The sequence below is a fragment of the Sciurus carolinensis genome, chromosome 2 (genome assembly GCF_902686445.1).
Source record: "Sciurus carolinensis chromosome 2, mSciCar1.2, whole genome shotgun sequence".
Taxonomy (NCBI): domain Eukaryota; kingdom Metazoa; phylum Chordata; class Mammalia; order Rodentia; family Sciuridae; genus Sciurus; species Sciurus carolinensis.
The window spans coordinates 153280134-153303105 of record NC_062214.1 but is presented as its reverse complement, the minus strand read 5'-3'; the positions used below and the strand labels follow the sequence as shown (position 1 = coordinate 153303105).

The window sequence follows — 22972 nt, the reverse complement described above, 5'->3', positions numbered from 1 at the left end:
TAGAACTAAATCAAACATTTTATTAAACTTTGTTAGAATGAGGAAAACAAATGATATAAAATAAGTCTTAATTAAGAAATGCTCTCTTGTACTATTTTCAAACCATTTTCAGTGTTTTACAAAATGCTCACATGGCAAATACGAAAAGCTTCAACACTCTTCTCTTGTAACTTTTGCTGCGATAAATGCAACATTAACAAACACAAATTTCTTCTGTGTCAATTTTAAAAGTTGAATTACTGAATTACATACTAATTTTTTTGTTACTCATACATATTTTTTATTCATACACATTTAATGAGATCATTGCCAATACATACATTATTTTCTTTAACTTTATTTTTCATTAAGTCAGTGTCTGTCATGCAGCCATCCAAAAACCTTACAATAAATTTACACAGGTTTGTAGTCCAATTTGGACTCTAGCTTCTTAGAATCAGCCACTTTTCTGACTGCTTTCATGAAGTCTTCTTGAACTACAAAATCATGATCAGCACGAATTGCAAACATACCTGTGAAGAATAAAATAATATCATTGCTATATATCATATGTAAACTACATTTATTATAAGAAAACTAAATAACATAAATCTATGGAGTAAATGTGAAGGAAACTAGATTTACTACTTTTGAGCCAGTAGTTCTAATTCATTAAAAACTATTTTTGTTCAACTGATTTCCACAGCTATGGTGAACATCATTTTTCAAACCAAAAAGATGTTGAGACAATTACATGAATATTTAAAATTTGGCTCAAATTGTCTCTGTATCCAAAGTTAGCTCTTAGTAAAAACAAAAACAAAAAAACCCCAAAACTATCAACAGCACATATACATTTTAAGCATAGTTTCTTAATGCTATAGGCAGTGATTCCCAGGAAGAAAGAAGTACATTTATGAACAAAAACAAAACACCTGCAGCAATTTTCATAGCCATTCCTTGCAAATAATCAAAGGTTTAAGGAATGAGAAATTATACAAAGCAAACAGTGGACTTTAACAAAAAAATAAGAGCCACTATTTATGTATTAAAACTTATTTATGAACGAAATTAATATTTTATGATTCATATTCAAATATAACAATTCAACTTTTTGACATATATTTTAAATTTTTATTTGTTTTAATTAGTTATACATGACACTATAATGCACTCTGATGCATCATATATAATGGAGTATAATTTCTTATTCTTCTGGTTATACTTGATGTAGAATCCCACTGGTCATATAGTTGTATATGTACCAGGGTAATAATGTTTGATTCATTCAACTATCCCTCCTATTCCTATACCCTTCCCCTCCCACTTCAATACCCTCTACCTAAAGTAACTCTATTCTTCCCTAGCCCCAATTCATTTTTTTCTTTCAAGTTTTTGACAAGTTACTTGTCAAATACGACTTGACCAAGAAGTAAAACTTTTTGTTTCTTTTCTAACACCAGTTATGTCATTGATATGGGTCCTAGATTTTGAGACAATCATACTATCCTGATAAACTACAGCTGGTATGACACAATTATCTACGAATCACATGAATCATACTAAAATTTTCACTGAGGATTTGCTTGAATTGAATTGCCAAGCATATAAGAAGGTTAAAATAGAAGATTTCAAGGGTTACTTCCTACATTTCCTTTCTGAATTTCAATATAAGGGAGTCTTTAAAATAGTCATTTTATGCCGTCCTAAAATCAGGTGAATGGAACTGATTATTCTTTTTTAATAGACAAGTTTCAAAACTTGTTTAGAAAGCTACAACTAAATTAGGTAAACTATTTTTATAAATCTTATGCACATGACTATTTTCAAATCACTGTTAGAGAATGAATAAATCTGCAAAAGACATAAATAAAAGATGATAATGTCCGAACTTGAATGGAAAAGAAAACTATAATTGAAGCAAGTATATTTTAACTTTCAGAAAGATGTAACCAAAAAGGATTAAAGTCTAATGAGAAAACCAAACAGGAATTCATGTATCTCCAGATATAAATATGTTCCCCAGGAAAATCAAAATATTTCTGGATGAGGTGGCATACTCCTATAATCCCAAATTCTCAATAGGCTGAGGCAGGAGCATTTCAAGTTCAAGGCCAGCCTCAGCAACTTAGCAAGGACCTGTCTCAAAAAATAAAAAGGACTAGAGAACCACTAGTTTCAATCTCTAATCATACAAAAACAAATGCTAAAATTTTAATCCATATAGAAGTTGTAATTCTTTATCAGAAATAATATAAGAAATTTTTAGAATATGCAAACCAAAACCACAGTTAGATATTATTTCACCCAAGGAAGAATGACTATTACCAAAAAGATTAAAGATAATGAATGCTGGTGAGGATGAGAAGTAACCATTGTACATTATTGATGGTAATGTAAACTGGTGCAATCATTATAGAAATTAGTATGGAGTTTCCTTAAAAAATTAAAAGTAGAACTACCACCATATGACCCAGCAATCCCACTACTGAATATATATCCAAGGGAAATAAAATCAGTATGTCAAAGAGACATTTGCACACCCATGTTTATTGATATACTACTCATAGTTATCAAGAAATGGAAACAAGTGTCCATCAACTGATGAAAATATGCTACATATATATGATAGAACAGTATTCGGTCATAAAAAAGAATAAAATCCTGTCATTTGAGGCAACATGGATTGAACTGGAGATCAGCAGGTTAAGTGAAATAAGCCAGGCACAGAAACACAAGTACTTCATGATCTCACTCATATGTGGAATATAAAAAAGTTCATCTCAAAAATGTTGAGAACAGAATGGTGGTTACCAGAGGCCAGGGAGAATAGGGAACAGGAAGGCTGTTTAATGGGTACTATGTTACAATTAGATAGGAATAAGAAGTTTTGGTGTGGTAATGCATAGTAAGTGACTATAAATAACAATTGGATACTGTATGTTTCAAAAAGCTGAAAGAAGAGGATTCTAAATGAGTTCATCATAATGAAATGGTGTTTGAGAAGACAGATATGTTTAACCTGATCTAAATATTACACAATGAATATGTATTAAAACATCACATAATACCCCATTAATATGTATAATGCTTATGTTTTTATGTATCAGTTAAAAAGAAATTGAGCTCTGTTTCCTCAATGCCATGTCCTGAGATGCTTTCTTCCTCCACATCCTTCAGAAATGATGTTCTGCTTCACCTCAGGTCCAGATAAATGGAGTTGGCTATGTATGAACTGATACCTCTGAAACAGGTGTCCAGTTACAGAAGATGACTATGTTTTCCCAACAGATGTACATACCCACAGCTGCCCTAAAGATCCAGTCCTACTGTCTATTGTGTTTTCACAGCACAAGCTCCTGAAATATTCCATGCCCCTCCTGTGCCAGGGCCTGACCTGAATGACTACATGTGACCTGGGATGTATTGAGCCTTTAGAAAAATTAACAAGTCTCCACAAGGGCTTATTAATAGTTTTGGGAAGCCTTCAAGCCCCACGAAAGGTATCCTCTCACTAAATATATTCTAAGTCAATTCGGAGATTCACAAATATCATGGAATGACAGTGAGTAAGACTCAACAAAACTTTCAAGGACATGCAGGATTCACCAGAACTGAAGCCACTGACAAGTAGCTGGGAAGGCGAGAGAAGGCTTTATGACAGCCAGTTTCTACACTCCAGGATGCTATATGACAGCCAGGAAGCCAGGGCATCACCACTGCCTTATCACCCAGCCTTCTTTGGAAGTTTCTGGAAATGTTCTACAACCCCATGTGATGTCCCAGAAACACTGAAGCTGCACTAGAAGGCCCAGAAATGGTATCACTTTGTAACTGAAGACTTTTCCAAGTCCCAAAGGACCGCCTCAGTAACACTCTTTGGAAATTGATCAGTTTTCAACAATGTAGCACAAAATTGACCATAAAAATGTATTTTAGGGGCTGGGGACATAGCTCAGTTGGTAGAGTTCTTGCCTCACAAGCACAAGGCCCTGGGTTCAATCCCCAGTACCATGAAAAAAAAAAAAAAGTATTTTAAGAAAAATAATGATTACTACTACAGTCACTGTCCTGCATCCTGCATTCGTAGATCAAAAATATTCAGAAAAAAATTGCATTTGTAATAAATTATATAGAGTTAAATTCTTAATGTGAAAAGTGCCTATCAAATTTGATAGCATCAACCTTTAAGAACACAGCATTGCTTCTGTTTTGATTATAAATTTCACCAAAGCAATCTTCTAAGAGCAATTTCATCTGGTATGGATTTTAGAAAGAGAATGTCATAAATTACTCTAAGTAGTTCAAGTCACATGATATTTTTATTGACAAGTCTCTATGAACATGATTTACTATGATTTATGCTGACAGCTTCTAGACCTATAGATCTTTGATCCAGATACTGAGTCACCATATACCCATGAACACATTCCTACTGAGAAGTAATGCCTGAGCAGCCTCTTAAACACTATTGAATTTACAAGAAATGTTAAAATAATATTAAACATGATATGAAAGACAAGAGGAAATCACATACTATATTACTTAAGAAACTAGTTCACCTACAACCCAGGTAGTTAGTAATGATAAAAAATTATTATAGAAATTTGGTTTTGGACATTAAGATTCTGTATAGAAAACAAAGATCGAACGACTTTAGGGAGGGTTTTTGTTTTTGTTCTTTTTAAATATTTTTAGTTACAGATGGACACAGTACCTTTATTTATTTATTTTTATGTGGTGGTAAGGATTAAACCCAGTGTCTCACACATGTGAGGCAAATGCTTCACTACTGGGCTATAACCCCAGCCCAAGGGAGGGTTTTAAAGCTACTTGGGACCAGAAATAAAAATTGTATCACATGACCTAGGACAATTATATTTTAAAATGCATTTTACACAAGTTGTGTCATCACAGAATTCATAAATCAATCTTTCAAGGAGTACTGCTCATAGACTAGTATCAGAATAGACGTTATCCATTTTGCAGCACATATCCTTGGTGCTGGCCCATTCTAATCCTAGCCACAGGTGTAACAATTTTATAGGCTCAGACTTCAGGGGCCAGTGTCCTATATGTGCCTGCCTTCCTACACTCCATTCATAGGCATTCAGAAGTGCAAAGGAGTTAACACCTCCAGGGACAAATTTCATTCAATGGGGGAGGAGTGCTAGTAATAAATATTCTAGTCTCTCATCTTTCTGCCAGTTAATCATAAGAGACATTCTGTATGTTCCTTTAAAGTCTCCTCAAATTCAAACACTCCTTCTCTATAGAAGCTGCCTCAATGGTGTATCCTTTTTTTTTTTTTTTTTTTAATTTTTTAGTTGTCAATGGATCTTTTTATTTCATTTATTTATTTATATGAGGTGCTGAGGACCAAACCCAGGGCCTCACACATGCCAGGCAAGTGCTCTACGACTGAGCCACAACTCCAGCCTCAGTGGTGTATCCTTATATGTTAGCTTTCCCTCTTTCCATCTCACTTGTCCTGTTCTCTCTCGCTATCTGGAAATCAATTCCCAAACAAAACCCCAACATACACTCAATTCTTGCAAGGTCCAGTCTCTGCTTTTAGAAAACTCAAAACAGTTATAAGAGATTTAAAATATTAAAATCAATAGCTAAAGTATGCTTTATACCCTTACCTGCTTCAGTACAAACATTTCTCAGGTCTGCTCCATTAAAACCATCTGATAGCTTCACAATTGCTTCATAATCTGTTTGGGAAAAAATACTGGAAGTAAGTATTAAAAAAAAAAAAAAAAAAGACCTTTTTTACTTTATGACTACATGGAAAATTAAATGGAAGAGCTTACTTTGAATCTGAGCAGCTATATAGTACCTAAAACATTCCACAATATTATTTTTTATTTGTTGTTTTTAGATATACATGACAGAAGGGTGTATTTTGACATACATGAACATTCACCATATTAACAACTGAAAACTAAAAATTTTTCTAGTTTCTAGTTAAGCTTCAAGTAGTATTAGACCTAGGATAACAATAATAGTTAAGTGGCCTTTCTACCCACCCACAAGACAGACATGAATTAAAGAGCTGTAGGTCTAGGGTAGCACGAATTTGATACAGAACAAGAAGAGAAATAAAAAAGCATAAGCACTATGATTTGAATAACTCTGACAAGACACTTTTTATCAGGCAATATAAGGTAGGCAATCTCTATTAGAAATCATTCAGATATTCATTAATTAGTGTCCAACAGGTTCAAGTTCACTGTAAGCTTCCTCAAAGCAGGGATTCCCAATGGTAGCACAATATCTGGCACCTAGCTAGAGTTCAGTATTTGTGGAAGGAAACAATTATTTGACAGCTTCTGTTTAGATCATTCTTTCCACCTCAATTCTCTCACAGGAGCAAGGAGATAATGAGAACCAATACAATTATTTGTAATTATTTAGGACCATTATCTTTTAAAAGTTTTTTTTTTTTTTTTTCTTTAAAACTTCCTGTGTCTGAGATTATGGCTCAGTGGTAGAGTGCTTGCCTAGCATGTGTGAGGCACTGGGTTCAAAGTCCATCAACAACTTAAAAACAAAAAAGTCTTCCTGGCAAATGTATTAGATTCCCTTAGTCTACTTTTTATGTAAAAGGCCAGATAGTAAATATTTTATGCTTTGCAGGTCATATGGTCTCTGTCAAAGTCATTCAACCCTGCTGTTGTAGAAAAACTCATAACGTAAATGAACGGCATGGTTGTTATTACAATAAAACTTTACCAGAACAAAAGGCAGAAAGAATTTGGCTCCTAAGTGACAGGTTTGCTACCTTCTACCCTAGACTAGTCCCTCATTTACATAGATGACTAATTTCTATCTTCTCCTCTGTCCTCAAATCTCTAACAGTATTTCCCCATCTTCACTCTGCTTGCATTCTATTTCTCTGAGAAAAGAAAAACATTCAGAAGAAAACTTCCATAAGGTCCCATCCTGAGAACCTGTCATCATCACCATCATCACCATATACTATCAGAATTCTTTTTATCAAAAGCCACTAGTATTTGATAGAGGATCTAGTCCCTCCTTAAAAACAAACAAACCAACCTTTCTTCATTTATCTTCCAGAAAACCATCAGCTCCTGGTTTTACTCCTATCTCTGTGACTATACCTTCAGACTCCTTCAGAAGATGTTTCTTCATCTCAACTTCTTAATGTTAGAATTATCTAAATTCAGTCTTTCTTCTATTCTCTAACCACATTCAGTCTCTTGGAAATTTCATCCAATTGCAAGACTTTACAAACTACTTTTATGCTAAAATTATCCACATTTATATCTTCAGCACACACTACCTCAATGAACTACAGATGCATATAGAATTAGTACTCGATATCTTTATTTGAATATCTAATTGGTATCTCAAATTTAATACATTCAGAATAAAATTTCTTATTCTCCCATTTAAATCCAAGTCTTTTCAATTTTATTTTATTTTATAGCGCTAAGGATCAAACCTGGGGCTTTGAACATGATAGGCAAGTTCTCTATCATTGAGCTACATCTCTTGCAAAAACTTTTCAAGTTTAGTTGCTGGCAATTCTATCTTTCTAGCTACTTGGGCTAAAACCTTAGGTCTTTCTTGGTTCTCTTATTTAGCTCACATATCACATCCAGTTAATTAGCAAGTCTGTTACCTTTACTTTCATAACATATCCACAGTCTCATCCTTTGAAAAAAATGTCAATTAAAACTCAATATAGCTGGAAGGAAAAAAGACTTTGTGACCACCTGTGACTATCATTTTTTACCTGGATTATTGAAATGATTTCCTAACTGAGTCTCCTGCTTCTATCCTTATCCTTCTACATCTTCTCTTCAACATGCTATCAAAATAATATTAATTCTGAAATATTCGTAGATGAGGATATAATGCCTAGAATTTGCATTTTTAAAAATCAAGAAAAGGAAGAGGTTACAGATGAAAGAAGACCTGAATATTCCTTCATATATTGTTTTTTGTTCCTAAATACACATATTCAAAAATAAAACTAAATTTAAAAGGCAGAATAAAACCTCCAACCCTCAAATTAATCTATATATACTTCACATTGATAACTACACAGAAAAAAATGATATGGGTAACTTGTTTGAACATAGTACTTTAGCTATATAATCTTTAAAAAAATTAAATAAACATTGAAGACAGGTGATGAGTACGTGGTGGTTCGAAGTTTATTATACTCTCATCCCTACTTTTTTATGTGTTTCTAATTGGCGCTCGCCTGTAATTCCAGTGGCTTGGGAGGCTGAAGCAGGAGGACCATGAGTTCAAAGTCAATCTCAGGCAAGGCAAGGCACTAAGCAACTCAGTGAGACCCTGTCTCTAAATAAAATACAAAACAGGGCTGGGGATAGGGCTCAGTGGTGTACCCTTGAGTTCAATCCCCAGTACCAAAAAATAAAATGAAAATAAAAATAAGAAAAAGCTAGATCATAGCATTCTCCTGCTCATAATCCCCCAATGGAATATACATTTTTAAAAGGAAAAGCCAAAAGGAAAAATTTTTTAAAGGAATAAAAATAAAAGCCAATGTTATTGTATCATGACCTCATTAAGGCAATCCAGTCTCCATTACTTCTGGAGCTTCAACTGCTACCAACTATTGTTCCATTTACTGTGCCACACATACTCTGGCCTCTGCTGCCACTTGAATGTGCCAAGCACTCACCTGCTTTAGTGCCTTCTAATTTGCTGCTCTTTATTGCATGCTTCAATATTCATGTCTAGTTCCTTCAACTTTTCAGGCCATTTCTTAAAATCACCATATTGGTTTAAAGACTTTCCTATGCTTCCCCACTCTTTCCATTAGACAGTGAACACACAATAAATAAATAAGTGTGCATACTCAGGCTTATGTTTGGCCTTTCCTATTCTCCTTTTTCTCCTTTATTATTTTCTATAGCACTTATCACCATGAAGTATGCTACGTATTTTACTCATTTTATCTGTCTTTCCTGACAAGAATGTAAGCTTTCTTTTTTTAAAATTAATCATTTATTTTTTACAGACTGCATTTTGATTCATTGCACACAAATGAGGTACATCATTTCGTTTCAATGGTTGTACACGCTGCAGATTCATACCATTTGTGTAACCATACGTGTACACAGGGTAATGATGTCTGTCTCATTCCACAATTTTTCTTAAAGCAGGAATTTGTTTCATTGTTTCATTGCCATATCTCCAGTACTTATAGTTCTTAGAACGCAACACATGCTTAATAAATATCTGTTGAATTTAAAACACTGGTGTTTGCTAAATTTAAAACCAAATTTGGACTGGGCATGGTGGCACATACTTGCATTCCCAGTAGCTCAAGAGGTTGAAGAAGGAGGATCAAGAGTTCAAAGCCAGCCTCAGCAAAAGTGAGGCATTAACCAACTCAGTGAGACCCTGTCTCTAAATCAAATACAAAATAGGGCTGGGGAGGTGGCTCAGTGGTCAAATGGCCCTGAGTTCAATCCCCAGTAAACGGCCTCCCACTCAAAAAAAAGAAACTAAATTTGGTAGACTATCAATACTCAACACTATTTTTGCTTCATTTACCGAAATGTAAATACATATAAAATAGGTTATTTCCTTACCTATTTCACCATGCTTTGTAATGGGTCCTGCATGGATTTTCAAAATATCTAATCTTGCTTGTTCATTTGGTAAATCAATATCTAAAAATAAGAAATTATAATAAATTATTTATACGTATATACATAGTTTAAAGTAAAGTGGGAGTGAGGGAAGTTATAAAAAGAGAAATGAACACAAAGTAAAAACAGATAGCAAGTAAAGAACTTTAACTCACGTATTTTTCTATCTAATCTTCCTGGACGCAATAAAGCAGGGTCCAGCGTATCTGGTCTGTTTGTAGCCATGATCATTTTAACTCTATGCAGAGTATCAAATCCATCCATTTGATTCAGTAACTAAGAACATTAAAAACTGTGAGACATAGTCTACGAAAACATACTACTTAAAAATTAGATAGCACATACTTTTTTATGACTAATACCTTCAAATATGTTGCATACAGATAGAAATGTAACATTCAGAATGGTCATTTGATGAAATTCTGCTTCTTCCTTTCCTTTAGGATATACTGTCTATCCTCAAAGTTCCAAGATAGATTATGTTTTCATAGCTATCTAGTTTTAATAAATCTAAAGGTTTCCATTTAGTCAAGAATTATGAAATTAAACTATGTGGATCTAATTTCCAATGTTCAAATTTTTTTTCATATATTTTTTCAAAAACAATCTAACACATAAAATGATTGATATATCAGACATAACATTTACATTAAGATATGTGAATATAAAGCCTTTCCTATAATCTGATAATAAAGTATCTTTTCAAATAATTCTACCATACATAGAAATACTGAGAGACACCAAAAATATATCCTTTGATTCCTAGTTTTCTTCAATAAATATTGAAAACTCACTACATTTAACAAACTCTAAATATAGGCAGCCTGATAATGGGTGTTAGATGAGGACATTACCGATTCCATGAATAAAACTAATATTTGTGTTGTTTTCTTTGTTTTTTTTTTGGGGGGGGTAGTAGGGGATTCAACCCAGGGGTACTTAACCCCTGAGTCACATCCTCAACCCTTTTTTATTTTTTCTTTTGAGACAGGGTCTTGCTAAGTTGCTTAGGGTCTCATGAACTGCTGAGACTGGATTGGAACTTGAGATCCTCCTGCCTCAGCCTCCTGTGCTGCTGGGATTATAGGTGTGTGCCATTGCACCCAGCTGAGCTGCTTTAAAACAGTTAAGTTTAAGGTTTCTAAGAGACACTAGAATTCAATTTAAAAATACTACATTCTGAGTACATCAGCATTAATTTATAAAGAGTGATTTTCAAATTCCTCTAATGAGATAGAATTTAACATTGCATTGCCTAGTCTACCTAGTTTCTGTTTGCAGAAGTGGAAAAATGTATTTGGGATTATGCCATCACATTCACAAAATCTTGAGTGGGAAAAGAGAAATGTAGAGAAAGGCTTTATGTATACTACTCCATTCCATCATCTATCTTAATTATCAAAACCATTTTAGTTGCTTCTCAATCTCAGCAAGAGAGCAAGAAAGGAAAGAACAATTTTGAGTCATCTCAGACATAATTATAAACATATTGATTGCCAATTTTAATATGTTCATTAGTCCTAAAATGTCTTCATAAAACTAGCACAAGATCACATTCACTATATAAGATGCTCAATATACAATATAAACATCTAAATGGTTGATCTCAAAAAATACAATAGTATGAATGTATACCAAATGGAATTTTGTAGATTACCTTATTTTCTCCTATCTCCTTAAACATATAACATTTCCTTAAGGATAAAATATCTAGAATTCTTTTCTCCTAGCTTTTTGCAATATGCAGTACATAATTGTTATCCAGTCATCCTACTGTGCAACAGCACAACAAAACTTCTTCTTATTCCTAACTGTAGCTTAGTACCCATTGTTCACCTTTCCCTATCCCTCCATCCCCCTCAGTAATAGTCACTTTCTTATTTTGATACAGAAATGTTTTCATTCCTGTCCATATTTTCAAATTTCACTTTTCTTTTTCTTTCCTTTTCCCCCTCCACCAGCACTGAGGATTGAACCCATGTGCTCTACCACCATTTTTTTGTGTGTGTTTTTTGAGATAGGGTCTTGCTAAGCTGCTGAAGCTGGCCCTCCAACTTGCAATTCTCCTGCCTTAGCCTCCTTAGTCACTAGGATTTCAGGAATGCAACACCATGCCACCTTATTTTTAATTCTTCATTAAACTTTGGTACATATTTTGACCTTCAAATATGCAATCTTCAGTTCAGTTCTTCATTTAATAATTATTAATTTCTGTATGAACCCTCTGTACCAAATATTACCTCCATTAAGGTTCTCTGAATCTCTCTGTCAGCTGAAGTACCTTCAGAAAACCGACGACCACCTAAAACAACAGATTTTGAAATTTATATGCTTTACTCACTTTCTCTATAACCATCATTTAAAAAAACAAAATATTAGTAGTTCTAGGGTTAAAAATATTAACATAACTAAGAAAATTAGAAATGATTTTGGTATAATATTCCTCATTTTGTCAATATCAAAGGTTATTTAGTAAAAACTGGTTAAACTTTCTAATCTTTGAAAAATAATATCCAATCATTGTTATCTACTTCATACAAGTTACACTTACAAGTTGAGAGGGGGGGAGAAAGTTCTTTTAAAGTTCTAGAAAACTTTCTCTTAACTCTTTCAAAAAACTTTAAATAAAATCTAAAAGGTTTTATTCTTACCAATAGCATCTATTTCATCCATAAAAATGATGCATGGCTGATGATCCCTGGCATAATTAAACATTTCTCTAATCAAACGAGCACTTTCACCAATGTACTTGTCTACAATAGAACTAGATACAACCTGATTAAAAGAAAAATATTAAGTTAAATACAAGGCAATTTGAATAAAATTTAATTTCAACAACTACAAAAGAATTTTCCTTTTTGTCACCTTTAAGAAATTGCAGTCCAGTTGGCTAGCAACAGCTCGTGCCAAGAGTGTTTTTCCTGTGCCTAGGAATGACAAAAGAAGTTCTAATTAGATAGAAAGTAAAATAAATTTTCAAAAGTCTTTGAAAAATGTAATCCTTTGGCTAGTAAATTTTCCAAAATTAAAGATAAATTCTAAATAAAATTTTCATTTAATATTCTAAAGCTCAATATTAAATACTCAATATTAAATATTAAATTTTACTCAAAATAGCCCTTGTAATTTTATTTTATATTTATTTGTTTATTTATTTATTTTTTGGTACAAGGGATTGAACCCAGGGGCACCTTCCTACCGAGTCACATCCCCAGTCTTTTTATATTGTATCTATTGACAGGGCCTTGCTGAGGTTAGCTTTGAACTCATGAGCCTCCTGCCTCAGCCTCCTGAGCTGCTGGGATTACAGGTATGTGCCACTATGCCCAACTTGTAATTTTATTTTATTTTTTATTTTTTGGGGGGGTACCTGGGATTGAACTCAGAGGCACTCAACCACTGCACCCAATCCCCAGTCCTATTTTGTATTTTATTTAGAGACAGGGTCTCACTGAATTGCTTAGCACCTCGTCATTTCTGAGGTTGGCTTTGAACTTGAGATCCTTCTGCCTCAGCCTCCCAAGCTGCTGGGATTACAGGTATACACCTCTGCACACAGCCTATCATTTTGTTTTTAATTGACAAATAATAATTGAACATATTTAAAATGAGACACTGACACATGTTTATGCACTGGAATGATTAAATCATACTAACATATACTTATCATTACAGTGAGAACATTTAAAGTCTACTCTTACAGCAACTTTGAAGTAGCTAACACATTTAAAAAAATGTACACCTGACTTGGGAAGTAATTCAGTGGTAGAGCACTTGCCTAGCATGTGCAAGATTGTGGTTTGATACCCAACATTGCCAAAAAAAAAAAGGAAAAAAAGAAAAACATTAACTATGGTCACCATGTTATAAATCACTAGCATTTTTCCCTCCTATCTAACTGAACTCTGTACCCTTTGCCTAAATCTCCCCTGTGCATATCTGTATCTTCCTCCCTGCCAAATCACCCCTAGCCTCTTGAAAACCATTCTATTCTCTACTTCTATGATCTCAACTTTTCAAATTCCGCACATAAGACCACGTAGTATTTGTCTTTCTTGGCTGTTTTCCTGGCTTATTTCACTTAGCTTAATATTCTCTAGATTCATCCACATTCTTACGAATGACCAAACTTCTTTTTAAGACTGAAGAGTATTCCTTTGTGTATTTGTACATTTTCTTCATTTTTTTCATCAGCTGATGTGCATTTAGTTTAGTCTTAGCAATTGTATAGTGTTGCAATGAACATGGGAGTGCAGCTGTATTCCAACATATGAATTTCATTTCCTTTGGATATATACTCAAAAGTGAAATTGGTGGATCACATGGTATCACTGTCTGCACTGTTTTCCGTAATGGCGGCACCAATTTACATTCTCGCCATCAGTATACAAAAGTTCCATTTCCCCGAAATCCTTGCCAATAATTATTATCATTCATCATTCTAAAAATTTAGAATAACAGAATTAATAATAGCCATTCTTTAGAAATATATCAAACCCTGCTTACAACATGCATCATGATAAATACTTCTTTTAAATTAAAATGCATTGGTCTATACTGCATAGTAAACGAATCTTTTATCTATGAATATTTTTAACATCAAGCTTTGGTTATTTGGAAACTACTGGTTCAGTGCATTATGCAAATCTCCTAAATGTTGATATTTTTCATTATATAATAATTATCTGATTTATTAATATCACTGTACATCTTTTAAGCAAAGTCTCCAAGAATTAACATTAGAAAGTTGTCAAACTTGCAACACCAGACAATAGTTTTTAAAAGTTCTAATTTACTTGAAAGCTCAAATTTTACTACTAGTAGCAGATGATGTTGTCTGTTTCCTTTTGGTTACTTTTCTTTTTTTGCAATACTGGGTATCAAATCCAGGTCCTCATGCACATGAAGCAAGTGCTCTACCACTAAGCTACCTGCCAGGCCCCCCTGACCACTGCCCAGTCCTTCAGCTGTATTCAACATGATAAGCTCATTTTGTTCACTTTGGAAACAATTTGTACTGGTCTGAATTAGCAGTAACTATTAACCAATAAGCAATAACCAGTCTGAATGATCGCAGATTAAAAATTAGCCTTTTTTTTTTTATTATTATTGTATACAAATGGGATATTTGTTGTTTCTCTATTTGTACATGGAGTCAAGGCATACCATTTGTGTAATCATACGTTTACGTAGGGCAATGATGTTTGATTCATTATTTTTTTTCCCTTCCCCCCACCCCTCCCACCCCTCTTTTCCCTCTATATAGTCCTTCTTTTCTTCATTCTTACCACACTCCTTATCCCTAACCCTAAAATTAGCCTTTTAAGTAAAAATGAAATTCCAAGAAAAGCAGTTCATTCATCTGACAATTCAACTGCCCAAGTGCTTTTCCTAAATACAATTATCCTTTTCAATATGTAGCAGAAATACTTTGTGTATATATATATATACACTTTCCATTTTATCACATAAAACACAAAATTTAAGGATGAGGATTTAATAAAATTAATTTTTTTACTGCTTTACCAACATTTTAAAGTGAAAGTGGCATTTTTTATTATGCTGCAACTATGTGGCAATTAAGAGGACAATGACTATCAGTACTTTCCAAGCCCCAAACAACTGATTTATGTTGTAGACTCAAGTAATTTTACCTACAGAGCTTTTGTACCATCAACACAGATATTAACATGGTAAAGGAGCCAAATAACATGTTACTATCATGAAAGTAGTCTTTTTTTCCCTAATTCAGTAGGGAACCCAGGGCTTCATGTACAGTAGGCAAGTGCTCTATCACTGAGGAGCTATAGTCTCAACCATGAAAGTAGTTTTGATCTTGTTGATCCCAATAAAGTATCTCAGAGACACCTGGGTCTGTGAACCACACTCTGAGAATATTTCATCAAAATCAAATGGTCTGTTATAATACATATATTATGAGGTACAATGAACTAAACATGTCCAAGGGAACAGTAGACACACCTCTCCTATCTAATTCTCTTTCTGAATGTAGTAGAGGTTGGAATTTCCCATATTAAATCCCCACCTTATTTTTAATTCTTTAATTCATTCATTTATAGGTGAGGTAGACATAATTCAATACCAACCTGGTGGTCCATATAACAAACAGCCTTTTGGAGGTATTATTCCTACTCGCTGGAATAATTCTGGATTTGTAAGAGGTAATTCTATTACCTAGAAAAGAAATAGCACATTTCTTAAAAAGTTAGTAGATATTTTAACATATTTTCAAATATTAATTTGCATACTAAACACATTTTCAAAGCCTAATATCAACAGAGTGGGGCATACACATCATAATCCATAAGACATCTAGATTTCTATACTATGTAAAACCATTTATGTTAGAGGTTTATCCGAAATCTAAAAAAATTTTACATGATAGCTATTTTAACAAACTACATACTTGATTATACACAGGCATACAACATGTCAAAACACAGTGAAATGTACACTTAAAAACTGCATTTATCAAATGTAAATTATACCTCAACAAAAAATTGCATTACAAAAAAATAAATAAATAAATCAATGAAGCCAGGCTAGATGGCACATGCCTATAATCCCAGTGACTGAGGAGGCTGAGGCAGGAGAATGTCAAGTTCAAAGCCAGCCTCAGCAACTTAGTGAGGCCCCTACACAACTTAGTGAGATCTTGTCTCAAAAAAAAATAACATTAAAAGGGCTGGGGACATGGCTCAGTGGTTAAGTATCCCTGGGTTCAGTCCCTGGTACAAAAAATAAATAAATAAATAAGTGAACAAAAAGTTTTATACTAGTTTGTTTTGGGAATACAACACAAAATTATCCCAAAACAGGGAACAAATTTGATAAATTATAATTCCCAGAAAGAGAAAATTATGTATAAAATTTCACCTGAGATATATGCTCTACTCTCAATGTCCTACCACAATTAGCAATATACAGAAAAAAAAAAATGGAGAATAGAAAAATTGAATAACTATGTCTACAAGGTGTGATTAGGACAAGTCAAAAGTATGAAAAATCAATATTTTAAAGTGCCTACAGATGAAAAGTACATAGCTGTGTTTTCTTTTGCTTCTATGTTGAAGAACTGATGCAGCAAAATCACTGTAGAAACCAAGTTTTCTATTACATTGAAACAACTGTTCTTCCCTTGGCTGCCCTTTCACTAAATAGAAGGTGAGAACAGGCATTTAATTTACACTTAAGCCAAACTTTCTCAAGTATGATCAGAGAAAAATTTGGTTTCACAATCACCTGGAATGTTTGTTTAAATGCTAATTCCTGTGTCACATCCCTCAACAACTTTATCAAAATCACTCAAAGGACCTAAATATCTTCATTTTTTAATTTTTCTGGAGGCAACAGGAATCAAACCCATGTTGGTGGGCACTCTAAAACTGAGCTGCATCCCCAGCCTTTTAACAACTGAACAAGAATATGTAATGTGCCAAAGTCTAAGAACTACTGGCTTAGGGCTTAAATCAGAGGAGGTAAGACTTTTCAGCCACTCCCATGCATTCCTAAATATTTCCATTTTACATTGAGATAAAATCAAAAGGACATTGTAATCTGCTTCACAGATAACTGAGAAGAAGCCATGTGTGTTGTGATATAAGGCAATCCTGATTTGATCCTTCACCTAAAAGCTTCAAAGATTTAAACCACTCCAAGTCAGTATTTTTCTTAAATAGCAACAAAAGGCTTTAACAAAATAATCTAGCTAAGGCACAGGTAACTTATTCTATTGTAAGAGTGAGAAGCTAGCAAAAACTACAAAATACATGATATCCAAACGTGCTGCAGCTCAGTGGCAGAGTGCTCACCTAGCATACATAAGGCACTGGGTTCACTCCTTAGCACCACATAAAAATAAACAAAGAGCCGGGCACAGTGGCACACAGTGGCACAAGCCTGTAATCCCAACAGCTCAGGAGAGGCTGAGGCAGGAGGATCACAAGTTCAAAGCCAGCCTCAGCAAAAGTGAGTCGCTAAGCAACTCAGTGAGACCCTGTCTCTAAATGAAATACAAAATAGGTTTGGGGATGTGGCTCAGTGATCAAGTACCCCTGAATTCAAAAATTAAAAAAATAAGTTTTTTAAAAAAAGACATTCTGTCCATCTACAACTAGAAAAAGAAATTTAAGAAAAAAACCAAATGTGCTCCAACTCATATACACTATTTTGGCAATCAAAACCACAGATGGCAAGAACACCAGATTATATTTCTGCTTTAACACAGAAAGAACAAGATTTCTAACATCAAATAATCCCCAAATTAACAAATGTTAGTTATTCTCATGCTGAGAAATCAATGCTATTCTACAAGAGAGTTAATTGCATAATATTCAAGAACTATGTATGGACAAAAAGTAATTTTTCATTCTGCTTCTCCCTTCAGGCATCCAAACATCAGCACTATTTATTAGTAATTCAGAGATGAAAGCATAAGACACCAACCTCTCTTAATTCCCGAATCTGTTCTGACAGACCTCCAATCTCAGAATAAGAAACATTCCCAGGATCCTCATGAGACATGTTGTAAACAAGGGGATCCACCTCTCTTGGCAAATATCTAGAATAAAAAGATAGGCATTTTCTCTCACCTTACAAATAACTTGCTTGTAGGTGATCTTATGAGGATGCTTAAATCAATTAGAAATGAGTTAAAGGTAAAAAATACCAAAACATTCATTGATTTCAAGAAGCATATATTCTGGATAAAACTTCCCCTCTGTGAAAATAAAAGAAAACGAAACAATATAAAACCTACCTCATGATAGTTAGTGTAGTCATATCCAAAGCAACTCTTGTTCCTGGCTTCAGCTTACTTTTGTCAAGCTAGTTTTATAAAACAAAGGTATTACATAAACATATAAAATGGAGAATAACACTCTAACAAGAGCGTAATATTCACTTTTACCCAAATACTCATTTTTACTCTTAAAGAGAACACAAATATCAGATAATAAACTCCATGTCAACAGAAGTAATAATTTAAAGTTATTTCCATGTGCTCATTAAAAGAAAGCATTTTTGTGCAATTTCAGTGTTCAATCACTGACACACAGTTTGAGGTAAGTAATGGCCTACCTTTTTAAAAAAATACCTTTATTTTTACGTGATATTGAGTATTGAATCTAGTGCCTCATACATGCAAGACAAGTGCTCTACCACTGAGCTACAACTCTAGTCCTCCTCAGTTTTGAAAAAGGAATGGACTTTAGAATTCCACTTCAAACCCTACTTAATATAGTTTTGCTCATTATTTTGATTCAGGCCCTAAAGCAAAGTGACTTCAGGAACTGGTACAAAAACATTTATAGAAAAATCTCTTGGTGAATATTTTGGGAAGGAAAATAGGCATTTTAAAGGCGCCCCTTAGATTTATTTTGAAAAGTATAACTTCTAAGAAAAATGTGTTACAAAATTCACAAGCAACTGGGGGAAATGCATTTATGGACTTTTGTTTCCCCTTTGAAATTTTTATTAACATACTAAAGAATGCAAAAAGAAAAAAAATAAAGAACCAACAACAAAACTGCAAAACAAACAAAACAAACCCAAACCCAGCAGCTATCATTCATGCCTTTGCTACACGCCAAACACTAAGCCAGGCACATTATATACTACGGTGAATCATGCTAAACAATTTATTGGTATATCTAAGCATGGTAATTTACTTGTTTAGAATTGCATAAACTTATCGAATACACCCAGGATTTTACTTTTCAAAACTAAAGTTGTTGTTCGGTAGTTTTAACAACTTCGCCAATACAAGTTTATGACCACTTTTCATGGGATTTTACAAAGAGCTAGAAATTAAGGACTGAGTGCTAATTAAAATGAAGTGATGATAGGCAAAATATTAGGTTTAATGCAATGGATTAAGCTAGCCAAGGTACAAGGCACATGCCTAGAATCCCAGCTAGTCAGGAGAATAAGGGAGGAGGAGAGCAAGTTCCAGGTCAGTCTGTGCAACTTCATGATACCTTGTCTCAGAATAAAAATAAAAATAGCTAAGGATGTAGTTTAGTGGTAAAACGTTTGCCAAGTATACACAAGGACCTGGGTATAATTCCCAGTATTGGGAGTGGGCAGGGATGGGGACAGGTGGACTAAGTTAAAAAGTATTGCCTATAAGCGAGATCCCTGAAAAAAGTGTTTTTTACTCAATATGAAACTATCTCAATGTTTATTTATACCCACAAGGAATATATACATTGATATATTGATATGTTCCACTTTCCAAATATTCTTATACCCTCATACAAACATGAAATATCTTAGAAATGCCAATTTTTGGCATCCAGAGGGCCCTGAAGGGAAATAAAAATCCCTTGTCAGATTAGGAATCTAATATCTGACTTAGAAAAATGTTACTCACTTATATGCTAGGTAAAATCCTAATATGAGATTTATTCCCTGGGTTAAATTCTATTCTACATCCATGTTGTTATCAATGTTTTAAAACCTGAACCTGTTGTAACATACACTCAGATAAAGTTCTTCCAATGCATATATTAGAATGCTCTACCTCAGGTCACTTCCTAAAGAATAGGATAAAATGTAAGTTTATTTCAGATGCTACTGAATGATTCTAAACTATCTGTTGGCAGGTTTTGATGACTTTAACATGCATTTAGAGTTGTTTCTATTTGTCTTTTCTAATCTAAATGACCTCTAACAAAATTAACTTAGCTCCTAATATAGAACATAAGAAAGATTTTTGAATGTTTAAATGTAAAACATAGGTAACTCATAGTGTCTAATACTTTTTAAGTCCTCTTCAAAAAAGACATTAAAATAAAAAGATCTATTTTCCAGTTATAAAATTCCTTGATTTTTAAGTATGCGGATTTGACTAAGGCAATGTGATACAGTAGAATATATGGAACACCAGGAGACAAAACCCACGATTTGAATTCATGCTTTGCTAATAACTGCTCTGTATGAACAAATCACCCTTGGGAGTTATGAGCATCAGGCCTAATCTGCTTATCTCAATATGTAAATATAAGGTATATGAAAGCACTTTTGTCAATCATTAAGGCACTATACAAATATCAGGTATTACCTGTCGTCGACAACCCACAACATATCTTGGTCCATTTGTAGCTTTAACAATGACTGGAAGAGGAAAACAAAAGAATAAATTGAAAAAGAGTAAAAACACATGTGTATGTGTGTGTATGTATCTCCACATCAATGGAGAGTTGTGTTATTTCTGTCCTCCAAGTAGACAATAGTTAAAACAGTCCACACAAGTATACCATCTCCCTGCATTACTGTCCCTAAAGTAATAAGCATTTCAAAAATTGGGGAAGAACTGGTTATTTTTACTAATTAATAAGTTAATCCACTTACATTTTTCTTCGGTTAGTTGTTTAAGCACTTCACCCACAATCTAAGAAAGGAAAAAAAGCATTACTTGTTGCCAACAGCTAAAAAATACCATCACTCTCTACACCCCTGAATCCATTACCTACCTGCCCAACACTTTGTAGGGCCTTCAGATCATTTTCAGACTTTTCATACTGCTTGGTAAGTTCTTTTAATTGTTCCCTTACTGAAACAACATAATTTAAACATTTTAAATTGAACAATAATCTTAGTGCATTTACTTAAGTCTATTTCACTTTATGTAAATTTCATATCCATTATATCAAGTCAAAAAGAAATTCTGTCATTGGTAATGAAAAGGTAACAAGTGTAAAAATAAACTTTACAAAAAAAGCAATATATCTTTATTTTCTTGGTCTGCAATACTTGTTTAAGCAAATTTTAAGTTACATTCTTACAGATAGATATCCTTACACTTCAGGATTTGCTACTACAAATCCAAATGATTTAATCAGTAAATTATAGAATCATACGGTAGTGGTCTTCCTTCATTTAATCAAACCTCTCAGGATTTTCCATGGAGCACTATAAAAAAAAGTTAAGCGCTCAGGGTGTAAAGGAAACTTAGATGCTTGATATAGTAACAGGAAACACGAGAAGAGTTATTACGATCACTGGACCCCTTCTCTCCCCCACCAATAAGCCAATCTGCCTTCCTGAGGTTGCCCTCTCCGGATCCCCGAATCAACACTGCCTCCTGGCACAACAATCTGGGAAACATCCCTAGCCTACTTGTTTCCCACTTCCCTAGTCCTTTCCCACTCCCATCTCAAAACCCTGGATGTTCTCTATGTCACTCGGACTGGACCGGGCCATTTCCCCACCTGACGGGGTGCTATTCCCCGAGCTCTGGGCCGGATGACAAAGCGCCTTATCCCTGGACCCAGGCCTTCTCATCCCCAGGGCTCGGCTGCTGGGCTTAGTCAAAGGCCTCCTCTTTGTCAGAGGCAGAATTGAGTCCAAGGAAGAGGTTATGTGAAAAGAAAAGTGCACTCACACTCCTTAAGACGGCCGTCGATCTCCTTGTGCTCCAGCAGCTTCTTGCGGTAGTCCTGAAGCGCCTTATCTCTAGGGTCCGCCATGATGAGAAGCCGTCGCTCATAGGGGATGCTGGGAATGGCCATGGCCGCCCGGGCGGGGTAAGGGGCGGGGCGAGGCGGGGAGAGCAGTCCTGGAGGGGCGGATTTTCGAATGCCCACGCCCCTTCCGGTTAGCCCCGCCTCGCTACTCTACGGCTCTCGTCTCTGTGTCTTGTTTCGCCTAGAGTGCCCCTATGCACGAAAGAAGACCTCCTACTATGCCGCATCCTGCAGGACAGAAAGGGAAAAGCAGGACGCGGGTTACCGAAAAGCCTTGGTGTTAAGTCACTGCTTTGCTGGAACCGTGGAAAGCTCGGCATAAACTGAGAAGGGAGTGGAATAACGAATAATATCTACCTCAAAATAGGTCCGATGACCTATCGGTGTAACACAGATGGCCTTTTGGTATAACGCTTGCAATTACGGAACAAGTAAAAGGTTTCGGTGAATGAATGAGGTACTGATAGATCTGCTTATGATTTGGTAGAGAAATTAATAATTTCAAAGTTTTAAGTACTGTGATGGAAATGAAACACGATGATATGATGATAGTATCAGATGGGGATGATTAATTTAGAACAGACATCTGAGATGAGAATGCACCAGCCATGAATCAAACTGTAGAACCTTCTGAACAGAGGAAGAGCAAGTGCAGCGTTCTGAGTTGAAAAAAGAGCTCAGCTACTTCTAGAAACAAAAGGGTTCAATGAGACCAGAAGGTGATGGAGTAGAGAGATGGAGCACAAGATAAGAATGCTGACGTGGCTAAGACAGGGACTTTTGAGCTCTGGTAAAACTGTCATATTTCTGTGATTTTGGAAAAATCGCTTAACCTCTGGT

The 22972-nt window shown here is 34.6% G+C and overlaps 1 protein-coding gene across 1 annotated transcript; it reads right to left on the bottom strand.

The window, feature by feature from the left end:
• Window positions 1-22180, bottom strand: Psmc6 (proteasome 26S subunit, ATPase 6). The gene is made up of 14 exons (XM_047541869.1): window positions 22051-22180; window positions 21140-21219; window positions 21018-21057; window positions 20728-20780; window positions 18424-18491; window positions 18111-18225; window positions 15752-15839; window positions 12510-12571; window positions 12296-12419; window positions 11885-11946; window positions 9800-9920; window positions 9585-9665; window positions 5628-5699; window positions 1-512 (listed from the first exon to the last, which is right to left on the bottom strand). The coding sequence occupies exons 1-14, from the start codon at window positions 22175-22177 to the stop codon at window positions 394-396; spliced, it is 1212 nt and encodes a 403-aa protein (XP_047397825.1). The 5' UTR covers window positions 22178-22180; the 3' UTR covers window positions 1-393.
• Window positions 22181-22972: the final 792 nt, after the last annotated feature.

Bases quoted from the DNA above. Each gene is read 5' to 3' on its own strand.
- Psmc6 (XM_047541869.1), bottom strand. From the start codon at position 22,177: ATGGCCATTCCCAGCATCCCCTATGAGCGACGGCTTCTCATCATGGCG. The intron at 15,840-18,110 runs GTTGGTGTCTTA...TTTCTTTTCTAG, and splicing joins AGATTCGGGAATTAAGAGAG to GTAATAGAATTACCTCTTAC. The intron at 11,947-12,295 runs GTAAGAATAAAA...CTGTTGTTTTAG, and splicing joins GGATGAAATAGATGCTATTG to GTGGTCGTCGGTTTTCTGAA.